The 17408-nt window shown below is 22.2% G+C and overlaps 1 protein-coding gene across 4 annotated transcripts; it reads right to left on the bottom strand.

The window, feature by feature from the left end:
• Nucleotides 1-14052, bottom strand: LOC127283737 (mitochondrial Rho GTPase). 4 transcript variants are annotated; one of them, XM_051308796.1, is made up of 14 exons: nt 13275-14052; nt 9130-9261; nt 8823-9028; nt 8568-8618; nt 6644-6745; nt 6417-6458; nt 6049-6335; nt 4825-5017; nt 4440-4706; nt 3924-4136; nt 3561-3757; nt 2677-2715; nt 2199-2270; nt 1-221 (listed from the first exon to the last, which is right to left on the bottom strand). In XM_051308796.1, exons 1-14 carry the CDS (start codon nt 13342-13344, stop codon nt 95-97), a joined length of 1998 nt encoding a protein of 665 aa, XP_051164753.1. In that variant the 5' UTR covers nt 13345-14052; the 3' UTR covers nt 1-94. The 4 variants fall into 4 exon arrangements, with proteins under 4 accessions (XP_051164753.1, XP_051164755.1, XP_051164756.1 ...); XM_051308798.1 differs by lacking the exon at nt 2677-2715 and having other exon boundaries at nt 13275-14038; XM_051308799.1 differs by lacking the exon at nt 2199-2270 and having other exon boundaries at nt 13275-14033.
• Nucleotides 14053-17408: the final 3356 nt, after the last annotated feature.

Here is a 17408-nt window from a genome sequence, read left to right as displayed (position 1 = left end):
TGATTTATGAACATATTTATTAACTTAACAAGGTTTTATAGGAGATGGGATTTGAATAAAATGAACGAGTGTTTCTTAAATCGAGAATGGTAGACTATCTTTTATCTGTATTAAGAACACGCATCACCATAAAGCCAGCGACAGTAGCCATAGCAATTCCAATTCCTGCTTTCCACCAGACGACAGATTCACCCTGAATCAATCCGAAATGTTTCATGTGTCTGGAAATTTCGAGAAAATCATTCATTAATATTCACAATTTGATAAATAAATTTGAAGAAAAAAAAAAACAACAAAACATTGAACTGATTAGGCATTAATATTTTCATTGTTTCAGTGAAATCATTATAAAGATTAATTAAAATAATCAATTTAATGAAAAATTTGAAGAAAAAAAATTCGTACCATGAAAGTGCAAAACAACAATTGTTGAAAGACGGGGCATGATTATCTCGCAAATTACATTTTTAATCAATGTATGAATAATTTTCATAAATCAGACTTCAAATAATTAAAAAAAAAAAAAACTAAAAATTTTTAAAAATTCTTGGTTTTTTAAACGAAATTTATAAAATTTATTTAGATAACATCTCATAACAATAATTAAATTAATTTAATTTATATGAAATATGAATTTTGAAATTATGAAAATAGTATAAAATAATTTTGTTAGATGAAAAATTTTAAATTGTAGAAGAATTTAAATTTTAAAAGGATCATGAGTTAAATTTTAAGCAATTAAAATTTTCGTCCTTTAGGAGCGACAATTTCTTTTTTTTTTACACTTTAGAATCTAAAAACCATATTTTATTATGAAAAATTGAAGAAATATAATTTTCAACCATTTTAGATTTTTTTTTACAAATCTTTTTAGAAAATTAATTTTTTGAAATAATAGAAATTTTTCAAAATCTATACAATTTGATTTGTTCAGAATTATGAAAAAAAAACTTTTTTTAAATCAGCGACGAAAAATAAAAAAAATTATGAGAAAAGTTCGAATTTTAAATTTCTCTATACTTAAAATATTTATTAACTTTTCAAATTTTATTCATAATTTGCAATTACTTTAAAATAATTTTAAATTCTCAATAACGTAAATTTCGATGGTTTAAAATTTCACCAGATTATAAAAATCAAATTGTAGAAATAATTTTTATAAAAAATACAAATTTTCAAAAATTTTATGATGCAAATATTTAACAGTAATACAGTAAGAATATAAATTTGAATAACATTTTTCTTCCATCAATATTTTTCGAAATAATCAATAATTTTTCGCCTGTGATAAATTTTTAATAAATTTTTGAAATTATAATTTCGAAAAATCGAAAGTTATGATACAAAATTGCCAAAAAAATACTTATTGGAATATTTAGCTTAATTTACGGTTACTTTATATCTGTTTTGAATTTTTGGTTAAATTTTTTTTTTTAATTTTTCCTTCAATTTAGATCACAAAAACTGCGCAATGCAGTAAAAGTTAATAAATTTTTATATAAAAATACAAGAGCGTTGCTGTAAAATTTTTTCTCAAACAATTTTTTTCAGGTACGTTCTTTGACTTTTTATTGAAATAAAAAGGTATTTTTAGAACTAAAAAAGTATTTTGAAAATTTTAGGTAAAAATTTGATTATTTTAACACAATTTTTGTGGTAATAATAAATTAAAAGTTTTTTTTTTATTTTTCTTCTAAATTTGACACAATGTATAACAAACTGATTATTTTTTAATTTAAATTTATTTGTCTTTTACAGTAGTCATAATTAAGAAAATTATATGAAATTTTTTTACAAAAGTGAGAAAAAACCGTGAAAAAGTCTTGAATTTAATTTTCAAAAATTATTAACCATTTTTTAAATGATTACAATATATTCATTCAATAATTATTATAAGGAAAACTAATAATTTTGTTGGGAAATAATCATGCGCCCTAAAAATTGTGAAATAGATGAAAAATATCAAGCTGTTTATTCTGTGTTGATTTGTAAAAGCGAAAAAATAAAGCCAATTAAAAAATAAAAAAATGTAAGGTTTTTAATAAAATGAATATTCACATGCGCATGCTAATTTTTTTCAATTTTTGATAAAATAAACGCGATAGTTTAGTGTTGATTTTTTTTTTTTTAAGGTATTTTGAATGTCGAGCACACACCGAAATAAAAGGGTTATGAAAAAAATTATAGAACGAAAAAACCTTGTGAGCGAATTCCACCATTGACTTGGTGAGGGTTTCAGAAGTAACATGTGGACCATACGTCGCAAAGGACTGAAAATAGGCAATAGGAGAATTTTGTTACGAAAATGAGCTCTTGTGCTTAAATATTTTTACAAATCGAGCGCCCGAAATGGGTAATTGAGTATTCATCGTCGAGAATGCTTTGCGCATAACATGCATCTAGATGATTATTTTTTGATTCGTGTTCCCTTGCAAAAAAAAAAAAAAATCTTCCTTTTTTTTCGGAAAATTTTATGCAAAGCGAACTTAAAATTCAAGATTAGTATAAAAATTGAATAAAATTAAAAATAGTAACAATTTTTACAGTTATATATTATAAAAGTTTTTTTTTTCTTTTGATATCTTATGAAACAAATTCAATTTTTATACTTTTTAATTCTCGAACTTTTTACAAATAATTTAGAGTTTTTTTTTTTTTATGAATAATACAACCAACCTGTGTTTGTAAAATAATACCCACGCTGCTTGAAAGCGGCTAAACACGGAAATATTGCTTTTTGTTAGATTCAGAGAAAGTTTCGATATCCCAGTTTAGAATAATTTAAAAATTCAAAAATATGTATAAATAAATATATATATATATATAAAAAAGTGAAAGAAATAGAAAAAAGTTTTTCTTCGGGTCAGACCATTATATATTTTTTAAAATCTACTAGAAGTACTAAAAAACTGAAAATAGTTTTTTAAATTACAAAAAGCATCACTTTTGTATAAACAAGAAAAAGATCCTTATTTATCAGAGGGTGAAAAAAAATTTCAAAAAAAAAACAATCACTTTGATTTTGAATAAAGTCACTTTTTAGACATAATTTCAATTTTCTCAATTATTCCGTTGTAGTTACGTTATTTTTTACTACATATTTAAAAAAAAATATTGAAGAAAAATCGAAAAAATTTCATAAATATTTTTTTTCTGTTTGTATGACGGAGAAAAAAGGATTTTGAATTAAAATTTCACGTGGATTGCCTCTTATATGAAATTTTATTAAATAATTCTCAATGATGAATTATTACGAATTATAAAATTTTTCTAAAAATAGTCAACAAACGACTTTAGGTGAAATATAAAATACATTAATCCATCAAATTTTTCTTAAAATTAGAATCCAACGATTTTTTTTTCTCGAAATATAGTGGTCTGATCCTTTGTCTTTAGTTTTTAAAGTTGACAAAAAAAAAATCTACCCTTTTGATTGCAAGCATTCAAAAAAATTTTGTTCTTGTAGCATATCATTTATACATTCCTGAATTGTATAGATTTAAGGGAATTTTTTTTCTTTTGTTTTTAGAAAATAGAGAGGAGAAAAAAGGGTAACTTACGGAAATGCCGCCATTGTAGCAAGTTTGACGAATATTTCTCGACGCACTGTTCGAGATATACTGTAGGGCTGTGGAGGCATTAATTTATATTTGTTGCAAAAACTCGATGGTTGAAGTAGATATTCTTGTTTTACTTCAGCAAGATCACTTTTGTTGGCTATTATGAGAACAGGAATTTTACTTTCTGCAAAATATTTCTGTAAGAAATTGAATTGTATTAATAATTATAAAATAAAAAAAAGCCAAGAATATTATTAAATGTTGCAAAATTTACCATCAGTAAAGTAATATTTGTTTTTTGTCAATAATAATTATTATTAGTAATTATTTTTTGTTAAAAAAAAAAAAAAATTCGAAACTTACAATATATATTCTGGCGATGTATTCAAAGGATTTTGGATTACTGGTATCGTAAACCAAAGCTGCTACATCGCATTGAATTTGTGAAGGGGATAAGGCATCTTGAACGTTCAGAATGTTAATATCCCTCAGGATTATTGTCTTTTCTTGACCGTAAACATGCACCGTGTTTACGGTAACATGAGAATTCTGAGGTACTTTATCATCTGTCAATTTCTGAAATTAATAAATATCGTCAATATTGATGTTCAATTTAATTAATTTACATAAAAATTTTATCATCTTTTCTTTTATCAATTTTTTACCCATTAAATTATATATAAAATTCCAAATATAATCAAGGAAAAAAAAAATCATTTCTAAAATTTGTTCTTACAAATTCTTCCTCAAATTATTTTAAAAAATTCGAGGTTTAAAAAAATTCAAATGAAGTGATAGTTTTTTCAAGATATAACTAAAATTGAAGTTGTTTTTGTGATTTTCAAAATTTAAAAATTGGATTAAATTAAAAGTAATTACCTCCATTTTAGGATCGACAAATGTCCTGCAAAGTGTTGTTTTTCCACTGCTTTTTGGACCGATCACATGACAACTGTACACATTACGACTGGATTGTTTTTTAGCGAGATCCAATTTTTTCTCTCTTGTAACGGTAACAGCGCTTATTGGAGATTCATTATTATACAAATTGTAACCGAGATAAGCCATATATTCTAAAGTTTTCTTAACATTAGTATAAGTTAATAAAGCCCATTGACACATATAACCTTGAAAAGTAATCCATCCCTGTAAATAAAATTTACTCATTAAAAGTTTCAATTATGAAAAAAATGTCAAGATTTCTTTCTTTCTTTCTTTTTTTTTTTTTTTAAAACTATTTATTAAAAATTTTGAATAAATTTACCTGCTCATTTGTGCATACTGTATGTTTATACTCGTCTTCCCAAGGTGGAGCAATACATTTTGAAAATAATGATTCCATTTCCTCGGGAGACAGAGCTCCGTCATGATCACGATCATGCATTGTGAACAGTAAAGTCAGAAATTCTTGACCCTTGTGCGATAGCTCTGTTGTACATCCTAAGGGAACTTTTAGCCTGATTTGAAAAACAAAATTATAAAATTTCAATTACAATAAATAATTTAAATAAAATAAAAATTTTTTACTTCTATAGTACAATTTAATAAAAATCATTAAAAATTCAATTTTATCCAAAATTTTAATTCAAGTTTTACAGAAATTTAATTTTTTAGAATATTAAATAAATTCTTTGAAAAATGAATTATTTAAAATCTATTAAAATTAAAATAACATCAATATTTTCAATTCTAACTCTTCAAAAATTAAATTATTTCTATATCTAAATAATAATAATAATGTTATTTACACCAAAATTTTAAATAGAACTCAACTCAAATTTTGTCATTTTCAGAAATTTTAATCAACTTTTTCGATAATTATAATAATAATTTAATTATTTAAACAAATTTCAAATTTATATTTAAAAACTTACAAATTAAATTACAATTCAATTTACAAATTAAAAATATTACATTTAGCATATTAATTTTAATTTGTAGAGAATTTATTTAATTTCAAAAAATTAATTTTTATTCAAAACTTTGACTGCAGCTCTTGGAAATATTTTCAAGAATCTAAATTAATTTTTTCTTTTTTAGTAATTCGTACAAAATTCTTCATATTATCAATTATTTTAAAAAATTTACTAAAATTTAATTATTTAAAAATATTTTAACTAAAATTCATCGATAAATTATTATTCTTTTGGGAGTCAAAATTTATTTATTTTAGTATAATATTATTAAAAATTGAATATTATGAATTTGATTAAATTTTGGCAACAAACAATTTTTATATATTCACATTTAATTTCTTAGATTTGAATTTTTCTAGTACATGGTAATATGAAGGTATTCAAAGGTCATCCTAATTTACTAAATCTTAAATATTAATAATCAGAATATTTTCTTTAATGTTAATAAATAAAATTTAAGACATGAAGTAAAAAAATGTTTTATGTTTTCCAAAAAAGGGGATTCTAAATCTAAATTTTCCGTTCTAGTTTGAATATAAAAAAAAAAGAAATTGTTAATAAAATATACATACGGTGGATGAACATAATCTTTCGACATTTGTAGATCATTGTCGTAACCAAATTTCCTAAGAACCGCCCATGTTGTTTCGTTTCGTCCACGTTGAATAAATAAACATTGTAAATACATAAATCCTTTTAAAGTAACGCATCCATTGTAAATGCCATCGTTTATATTTTTTGATAAGACAGCTTTCACATCTTCAAGCACTTGTGGTTGTAGAGGTGTATTAAAGCACCATTGTTGAAATGCATTCAGCTCCATATCACATAATAGACCATCGTTGTCCAAATCGCAAATCTTTAACAATAACAAAAAGGTCAAGTCAAGGAATAATTTATTTTCTTTACGCTTAATAATAAAAGCAAGTACAATACTTACTTTAAATATTCTCTTTAATGCAGTCTGGCATTCTTCTGTGAGCTGTAAATTAAATTTTTTTTTATTCATTCATTCATAAAATCCAAATTATGTAACATTAAATGGTAAAATTATTTCTTTATTAAAAAAAATTGTTTTTATCGATATTTATGTGTTTGGCAAACGTATTTATTTTAAGTTATCTTTAAAAAAAGTATATTTGTTTTAATAAAACAAGTTGTACAAACCTCTTGCGCATCATAATTATACAAAGGAGTTGTAGGGTGCAATACCGCTTTTTGTGCATAATAGAACATTTCTGATATATTTTGTAACGTCTTTGCCGAACACTGTAACACAAATAATGCATTATAGAAGCAAAATTTTTTATTCATTTTATAAAAATTTAATATTAATAATAATAATAATAATAATAATAATAATAATAATAATAATAATAATAGGTCAAGCCATTATATTTCACTATAAGTGGTCTATTTTTAGAAAAATCTGATATCTATAGTAATGATTTTCGATATTCGTACAATGTATTTTTGACAATTGTTTTATAATATAACCACGAAATTATCACTTGGCGATATTTTAATAATTAAAATGACATTTTATCGATCACTTTGAGTCAAATTATTTTATATATTTTTTTTTTTTTTCATTTATCTTGAAATTTTTATTTTTATTTTGAGATACACGAAAAAAAGTTATTTTTCATAGCTGTGGAGATTTAATAATAAAAAGCAAAGAAATAGTAAAGATAAATATCTTCATTAGTAATTATTCAAAATAGTCTAATTTACATGCCTCGTATCGACTATAAGGAATAAAAGAAGTCGTTTTAGTCGATTTATATCCAAAGAAAAGTCAATTTTTCATTTTTAGTGAATATTTTAAGTAACTATTGTTATTAGTTATTAAATTAATTTTTTATTAATTCCTTAATAAAAATAATTTTATAGGAATATTATTGACAAAATATATTTCGATTATTTCAGAAGTGAAATAAGACAAATTTTCAAGATTCTAATTCTTTTCTTTTCAATTTCTGACAATAATTTAAATTTTGAAATTTTTTATTAGAAGCTGTTTTTTAAATAATTAAATTTTAAAGAAATTAATAAAAAAAATTGAATTTTAAAATAGATACAGTTAAAATTTTTAGAAATAATTGAATTTCAAAATGATTTCAATTTTTCGAAAATTTTAATTTTTCAATATTTTTTTTAAATTCAAAACAATAATTAAATTTTTCAGAATTTTGAATTAAAAATATTTTAAATAATTCAATTTTCGAAGAATTTGCTGAAAATTATTGGTAGATAATTATAATTTAAGAATAAATTTAAGATAACATTTTTTTTTTTTAAATAATTGAATCTTGAAAGAGTTGTAATCGAAATTTTTAGAAATAATTAAATTTCCGTAAGTTTTGTATTGAAAATTTTAGAAGTAAATGAACTTTAAAAGATGTGAAATTGAAATTTATCAAAATTTTAATTGCTGGATTTTTTTTTCAATTTCTGTGAATAATTAAATTGTACAGAATTTTTAATTAAAAAATGTTTTTGTTTTGTTTTTTTTGTTTAGAAATGTCAAAGAAGTTTTGAATGTTTTAAAATATTTAACTAAAAAATATTCTCAGATAATTGAATTTTTGAATATTTAATATATATTTAAATTATATTTTTCTAGAATTGTAAATATTTTTTTAATTAAAAATTTTACATTTAGTGTAAATTAGACGATTTTAAATAATTATCTATGAAGAAATTTATATTTTACTAATTATTTTATATTCTGTGCTTTTCATCATTAAATTTTCATATATATGTAAAAATAACTTTTTTTCGTGCATCTCCGAATTAATTTAAATTCCAAGGTAAGTAAATATAGAAAATTTTATATAATTACTGTAAAAATGTATTCTTATTATTCTTTTTCTAAAAATAGACCATAATGACATTAGATGAAGTATAATGGGTTGACCCTAATGTAATTTAATATTTAATAATTTCAGTTCTGCTAGTCATTGAATAAAATATCAATTTAACGTTTCGATTACGATTTCGGTGACTTAAGAAATGAATTTAGAAAAAAAAAAACAATAATCATAATTGTCTAACAAATGGTTTACAAAAAAAAAAATGTTTAACAAACCTCTATACAACTTTCGATTTCCGAAAACTCTTTCATAATCGGATAAACAGCCTGAAAAATAAAAAAAAAATTCAAGGTATTGTTAAGAGAAAATATCAAAAATAAATATAATATAAAATTTAATTGAGCTGAAGTTTACAACGTTAATCCTGACAATTTTCGAAACTAGAAAATTTTTGAGAATTTTTTCTATCGTTTTTGTTAATTTCAGCTTAATTAAAATTAAAAATATTCTATAAATAAATAATAATTCACCTCGATTGTTGAATAATCAACGAGATCAATTTTATTTCCTACAAGCACTACCGGACAACGACTTGTAGTAGAGCATTTTCTGATAAGTGGCAGCCAATAAGAGGATGCTCTGTCTAAAGTATCTTCATCTTCGACAGAGTAAACAACGCATATCACGTGCGCTTTTTGAATTTCTTCACATAATTGGTCCTCCGTTTGCTCCACGGCTATTAAAAATAAATAAAATATATAGTAATTAATTTCACATTTAAGATAAATAAAAATATAAGTAAAAAAATAAACGAAAAAAAATATTAAAACAATTTACCAGAGTAGTCGACGATACGGGTCGGCACTTGCTCTGGTGTGACATCAGCAGGTATTGTGATTTCTTCTGCTTTTCCAGGAACATCTTCAGCGTACTCATCACTTACAAGAGATAATATTAAGGAAGTTTTACCTGCACAAAATTATTTTTTAAAAATTATAATCACATGAGCATGAAGTTCTGCACGTACAAATGAACGAAAAATTTGTTTACTTTTTTTTTTTTAATTTCAAATTTCATTGTCAAATATTGCTTTCTTTACCCAAAAATAAAACGATGCTGAAGTAAGCGTCGTTTATCGATTAGAAATCAATTTTTATTTAACACGGAAAATTATAAAATTATTTACCAAAAAAAAAAAAAAAATGTTATTCATAATTTGTTGATTAATGAAAACTATAAGAAATATTTTTTAGGCAAAAAATTACAGAATTTTTAATTTTAAAAAATTATTTCTGTAAAAATCGTTTATCATAAACGTTGTATACTTCAGTTTCGTAAAATAAATTAAAAATTTATTAAATGTTTAATGTACTTTTTATTTTTCATTGCTGTATAATGTAAGGATTCAAAAATAAATTTTGTTAAAAAAATTTAAAAAATCCAACTTTTTCGATTTAAATATGATTTTTTTTTATTCAAATTAAATTTCTTTTTACTTACGTCACATTTTTCTCAAAAGTTAAAATTTCTAAATTATTTGTTTTTCAATAAATATTCAAACGATAAATTTAATAATAAAAGCGTCAAAGAAATATTTATATTATTTTGATCAAGAAAAAAAAAATTTTTTGAATTAAAAAATTTAATTGTTCAATTAAAATTGTATGAGCCAAAAGTTTTGAACGTTCAAATGAACTCTAAATTTTTTTTGCAACTTCTTTAAGTATGAATTTTATTACAAAATATTGTTTTAAATATCTAAAAAGTAGTTATTAATTTAATAATTGTTTAATTTACTGTTTTATTTTACATTGCCATTATAATTTTTAAAAATTTATAGATTCAAATTGTCGGTAAAGTTCACAACGTTTATATGTAGAAGAAAAAATATTTTTTTATCCAAATTATTAAAATTTTCTATCTTAAATTTTTTTTTTCAAATTTTCTCGATCAACAATTTTTAGGAGAAAAAACTTTGAAGAAAAAAAATTAATTATTATTTTTTTTTGAGTGAAAAATATTTTTTATTTTCAATCGTTGATCATAAACTTCACTCAAATAAGTAATTTTCAAAAATTGTTGATTTCTACAAAGTAAATAATTTTGTAATATTATAATTTAAAAAAATTGAATTACTAGAACTTTCTTTTAGAAAATGGAACCTATATAAAAATTTTGAACTAAAATTAACAAAAAAAAAATTTTTTTTAAATGTTTTTATTTTTGCAAATTTATAATAACTTTGATTTGCCTGAAGTTTTGAATGTTGAAAATGAGTGAAATCATTTTTTTGCTATGTAAATTTTTTAAAAAAAATTTCTATATAGAAATGAAAAATAAAAAATTTAAAATATTTAATAAATTATTAATTTATTTTTGAATACAAAAAATAATTAAGGTAAATGTACACAATTACGGCATGTTAAGGCCCTTCCTGAGAATTTTATTTTTCTTATTTTATCAAGTAACTTAAAGTTTAAGAAAACAATTGTATTGTAAAAATTAATCAATCATTTTCAATTTTTCATTTTATATATCTGTTCAAAAACTAAATTTATATTATTTTTTAACATATTTTAAATCCTTTCAATTGTATGTAATTCCGTTTTAAAAATATTGTCATGTAACTAATTCCGTTCCAACTTGTCCATAATTGCGGCATATTCCAGGTTTTCACACATACTTATATATAAAATATCAATTTGTTTGATAATAATTATTCTTATAAGAATATTAACAACATAATCTTAAAATTAGTTTAAGATTGTGTTTAAAAGGGAATTTTTTACACAGATGTCAAATAAAATAATGTTTATTCAAATGATAATTTTTGTAATATTCAGTCATTATTTTTCTTCTTTGGTTACTCGCTTTGGTCATTAACTTGTTTTGAAATAATATTATAAATCATTAAACATATATACTTTACGGTCATCAAATAATACTAGAGGATTCAGTTTTTTTAAAACATCTTGAGCATCGTAGATGAGGATATCGTCTCTATCAAGCCAGCGCCAGTTTGTCCCACTCATTTGATTAATTTTTAATTGATATTTTTTCACATTTTGCTTGAATTATTTTCGTGACAATACCTAATAATTCTTATAAAAAACGATACTTTTAAAAATTTGCCTCTTGAAATGATAATTAATAAGTTTAAAATTAAAGAATTGTGAACAAACTCTTTTTCCATTTTACTTAAACTTAAATACGGCGTATAGCACGGAATAATGAATGTATGTATAAAATGTTTTGAACCTAATTCCGTTCATATAATTTCTAATAAAATATTTCAAATATGGTTAATAAAATACTAGTACGCAATTACCTCATTTGTTTATTTATAATTCCATTTTTTGTTAAAAAATGTGAACACATTTAATATTCTTATTAGATTCATTAAAATAAGTATAATATAAAACAATGCAATTCCCTATTTACGTGTTTCAAACGGAATAACGTACTTCGTGTGAGAAGAGCGAACATAATTCCGTCTATTTAAAAAAGTATTTTTATATAAAGAAAACTTTTAAAAATAATTCAGCAATAGAAAATATAATTTAAATAGATCATAATTAATCAACAAATTAAAAAATAAATTAAAAAATAAACACACTTCACTTTTAATATCCTTACGAAGATCACCTTCAGTCCTAGCTGTCACTTAAAGTATATTGTATTGCACAAAGCTCAGTCGTCGACTGACAGACAAAAACTTTTATTTTCAATACATAAACAAAATAGATGCAATTAAAACACAGAATATTGATCTAATAAATAGCAAAGTTTGTGTTGCAATTTTTCATTTGTTGAAACATTTTATCAATTTCTTATTTCAATTAGTATAAAGAAATAGCACGTAATAACGTACTAGGCCGTAATTGTGTACGTTTACCTTATTTTAGAATAACATTTTTGAAGTTAAAAAAAAAGTAAATAAATTTTTCATTCATTTGAACAATCAGAAATTTAGATACATTAAACTTTGGAATAATAGTAACTGATAGTAAAATTTCTCAAATTATTCAAATTTGAATTTAATTAAAAAATTTTTAAATTCTTTTAACTAATTATAATAATTATGAAATAATATAAAGATTTTTAAACAAATATTTTAAAAAGTTGTGTTTTCAAAATTTCATATTTTCAAAAGGTAAATAACTTTGAATAAAATGTCAATTAAATATTCGCCAATTGGTTAAAAAATAAATTTTGAACCCTAGAATATACAAAATTAAATGTAAAAAATATAAACTTAAAAAAAATGTTCAAAACATTTTAATGTAGACAAATTTTTGATTTAAATAATTGCAGCCCTGACATGGAAAATAAATTAATATATATATATATATACAGACAATTAAATAATAAAAATAAACAAATTTTGTAATTTGTTTTTTTTTTTTTGCAAATTATTTTTCTCATAAAATTATAAATGTACTATTTGTATGTGTGTATACATTACATAACTTATGTTGTGAACGTAAAATAAAACCGACAAAATTATAAATCACCTTATTGTTACAAGGTTTATTTCATTAGCTGATGGAGGAAAAATTAGAGGGTATTAAAAACCAATACAGTTGATTAGTTAATTTTTTTTTTCAATAAAAATTCATATCTATATAATAAAAAAAAATGTATAATTGTTTCAAAGTTTTTTTTTATGAAATTTTGTATCTCAAATTAATTGTTTTAGAAGCAAGAAAAAAAAATAGATAAAATGTTGAGAAATATATTGTATATATAGGTACTAAATTTTTGAATATATATATATATATTATGTATGCAGAGTCCATTAATGGGCCAATAGCGTATTTTGATGACTAAAACTTGAACTAAATAACATTCAATAATATTGCCCTTGTAATATTTATATATTAAAAAACAAGAGATGCAAAATAGAAAAGTATATACACACACACAATAGATATCATGTAATATATAAGTAGATAATATATAGACAACCTTGATGTACTCACCTACTCCACGATCGCCGACGAGGAGAATTCTAACGTTACGACGAGGAAGTACTTGACGATGTTGCACCATACTTTTTAGTCACTAGGACTTAAGTGCAAACAGTGTTTTTGATCCCGTAGGATCTCAATTTAAAAATGATAACATTTTTCATGCACTTTTAAAAAGTGTTTCACAAAAGCCAAAACACACACACACACACCTAACCTATAATTGTATGTTTTCACTTGAACTTTCTTCCTGGAGGAAGTTTTTTTTTTTTTTTTTATCGGAGAAATTATTAATGTTTATTCTCTATGTTTTTGTCAGCACACACATTATAATGTCAGTGAATTGTCAGAACGTTTCATAAATATATCCTTTTAGCGCGCACCAGTTGTGCAAAAAAGCAAAACGAGAAAAAACAACCTTTTTACACCCACGACGAACGCTGTCGGGGGGCGCTTCATCGAATTCAGCAGCAGAAGCAGCTGGGGGAACTTGGGAGGAGGGCTTTGGGGTGGCCTTTTCAAGGTTACGTCCAGCACACGATCGTTGTGTCAGAATATAAACACGTGGTCAATATATAATAAACTCTTAAATCCACCTCCTCTGATATAGAAGAGGATCAATTTGATCTCAATGATAAGAGCGATAAGATTAAATTTTATCAACACTTGCCGCAGAGTTTGTTTTGAGGTTAGGTTTTTACCGGAGATGTACAAATAATAATGAAACAAATTTCGATTTTCTTTTTTTTTTTTTATTTCAGAATTTGAAATTTAATAAACAGTACAATGTAATTTTTAAATTGTTTCATTTTTAAAATTGGCTATTGATCGGAAAAATGGAACTAAATGTTTATTTAGCGTATTTTATGAATAAGAAAGTATGAAGTAAGCTGTAAAGAGATATAAATAATCTTCTTTTAATTCGTTGATGATTGATTTCTCTATTACCTCAATTGTCTCGATCAATTTATTAACATATTTAATGACAAGAATTTTATTAAAAAATATATGTTACATTTATATTTGTTGATTGTAAGTATTTTTATTTTTTAATATTTGAATTTTCAGAGCGCCTGTAGAATACCGCCCTTCATACAGGTGTAAAAGCCGGATAGTCTAATCTTTTAAATGAAATACAAATATATTTATTAAATTAAATTAAATAATGAAATAAATAAAAAAAAAGACAATAATAATAGGAAAAATACGTAAAAACAATATAAATTTTATGAAAAATTGAAAAAAACCATATATTTCTAAAAAATAAATCATAATTTGATTATTAAATAGAAAAAAAGTTATAATGAATAATATTAAAAATTAAAATTACAATAAATATTAAATTAACAACAACGTATGAAAATATGAAAAAATCATATAAATTATCATTTTTAAAACAATAATTATTAATAAATTTAATATCTATAAATTTATTAATAAAAAATTTTATAACCTACGAAGGTGTAAAAATAAATTGTAAAAAAATAATACTAAAGAAAAATAATAAAATTTTAATAAAAAAATATTTTTTTGATTTATGAATACCATTAAAAAAAAATTATTTTATATTATTATTATTATTATTATTTTATTTTTTTAAAATACAATGTATTTTTAATAATGATTAAATAAAATTTATCAGTAGCCATAACAGTGTGTTTTTAGCATTTATTCTTACTTTGTATATAACTCGTAAAAGTAAGATTAATTATTGTTTCAATCCTTATTTGATAACACACATTTGATTATAAGTGCGTGAATTTTTTAAGTGTACGCATATAAGTAAATATATATCTTTTTTACATAGATATATACATACATTTACTAATTGATTCAAATTTATAAATATGCAATTAAAATTATAATTATAATTGTAACCAGCATTTAATTATAATGATGGTAATTTTTTTCAAATACAATTTTTTTAAATAAATGAATGAATTTTAAATTAAATTATGCTTACAAATTTTATTTGTTATTTTTCAATTATTTATAATTATTTATTATTTTAATTTATTATTATTTATTTTAGTTATTTATTTATTTATATATTTATATGTTTTACGAGCTTACAAAAAGAAAAAATTTATAATAAAAAGAAGAAATTATTTTTTTTTTCAATAAATATAATTGTTATTAAATATTTATTATTGTAATATAGAAAATTTGAATTTTTCTCTTTGCATATATTATAAATATTTATAAATAAATTAATAAATAAATTTTGTTTATTAGTTATGAATTTAAAATATTACATCATCAACAGACTCACTGAAATGACTTAATAAACATGATACAAAAATATTCCAAATCATTTTGAGCTTTTAAATTAAAACATTATCCAAAAGATAAATTTTTTATTAATTAAACAAATACAAATGTAATTTTTTTTTTTTGATAAATGTAATACATTTATACATTTACAATATAATTGTTTATATTGACAATATTATAATTCTTTAATTATATCTGGAGATTAAATCCTTTCTGTTATTATTAACATTGCTGTTATTACTTATTATTATTATTAAAATTATTACTATTGTTATTATTTTCACTTATTTATACTCGTTAAAAAATGGTTAGAATTTATACAAAATCATAAAATTAGATTTTAATTCAGTTTCATTTCTGTTATAATTGTAATTTATTAATTAAAAATGAAGAAAATTAACTTTAAATACAAGAAAATTTATTTATAATTAATTATTTATATTTATCGCTGATTCAAATTATTAATTTTCATTTATATACTTAAAAAGTGATTCTTCACGAATTCAACGTTACAAAAAATTCAATTTCGATTAAAATTGCACTTACCTGTGTATTTTTTTTCACGGTTATTAATTCCTATAATCAGAAAAAAAAAATTTCAGACTCTACATTAAGAAAAATGATTCAAATAATCGGTTACTTAATTATTTTCAAATTTTAATAATAAATAAATAAAATAAAAGTATAAAAAAAATGAAAAATTTTTTTTCATTCAAAAAAATTATTAATTATTATTTCAATTATTATACATATATAGTTTATTCAAAAAATATTTGTTTCAAATAAATATTTATTTGATAATAATCAAGTAATCGTTTATTTTGAATAAAATAATTTTTTTTTTCAATATACTATTGTAAATATTTTAAATTTAATGAGAATTTTTTTTTTGAATCAAAAAAATTGCGCGTGCATAAGGATGAAATATAAAATAGAAATGAAAATACCATAAATCAATTTCATCAGGACGAAAAGTCTTGACTGATGATGATTCAATACCTCAAAAAATTACAAATACACGCATCCCTCTTACCCTCATAATAACACGTAACCTTCGATCACCAATCAGCAACAATTATGAGATGATGATAGGTCACCAGGTCGGTAGCTTTGCGATAGCTACTGAGTATAAAAGAACAAACTGTAGCAACGGTAAGCATAAACGATCATTGCTTCACAATGATCTTCAGTGCAGTGTTTTTAGCCCTTGTGGCTCTTGGAGCCGCTGTTCCAATACCAACAACTCAACAACCTGGTAAAAAAAATTTTTTTTCTATAAACTTTTGATATAAACAATTTAAATTAAATTCTAAATTTACAAAATTATAAATAGTTTTCAGTTTCAAATTTTTAATTGTCTATATGTATTTCTAGTAGGAATTACACAAATAAAAAATTATATTACAAACGTAAATGTAAGATAATGAGTTAGAGAAGGATATCATATATATCTTTTTCCTTCTCTAGCTCATTCTTAGGGTACGGTCACACTTCAACGAAATCTAGTGAATGTTTAGTGATGTCTAGTAATTTTCTAAACATTTTGGTAGTATCACTGAATTTCATTGGTTCTGACAAATATTACATTTTAACCTGTGAAAATTGAATTTTGTTAGAGCCAATCAAATTCAGTGATTCTCCCGTGAAAATTCTAGCCGCAGCCGATTGCTTGACAAAAATACTGGAGGTATAAAAGCACCTTTATACTAAACATTCACGAGATTTCGTTGAAGTGTGACCGGCCAAATGTTCCAACCCGATTGCTTTTCGTTTAAGGTTCTTCTGCAATAACTTGCACCTTTAAAAAGGTTGATTTCCATTGTCCCCACTCACCAAAATCCCCACTGGTCATTTATTATAATTCTCATCAAC

Source organism: Leptopilina boulardi, unplaced genomic scaffold, assembly GCF_019393585.1.
Source record: "Leptopilina boulardi isolate dan_hultmark-lab unplaced genomic scaffold, ZJU_Lbou_2.1 LbouV2_310, whole genome shotgun sequence".
Taxonomy (NCBI): domain Eukaryota; kingdom Metazoa; phylum Arthropoda; class Insecta; order Hymenoptera; family Figitidae; genus Leptopilina; species Leptopilina boulardi.
Note: the sequence above shows the minus strand (reverse complement) of the source record. Positions and strands in the feature narration are given on the sequence as shown.

Excerpts from the sequence above, each read along its gene's own strand:
- LOC127283737 (XM_051308796.1), bottom strand. The coding sequence starts at position 13,344 with ATGGTGCAACATCGTCAAGTACTTCCTCGTCGTAACGTTAGAATTCTC. Across the intron at positions 6,746-8,567 it reads AAATCGAAAGTTGTATAGAG|TGTTCGGCAAAGACGTTACA; the intron begins GTTTGTTAAACA and ends TTTGTGTTACAG. Across the intron at positions 2,271-2,676 it reads GTATTATTTTACAAACACAG|TCCTTTGCGACGTATGGTCC; the intron begins GTTGGTTGTATT and ends GCCTATTTTCAG.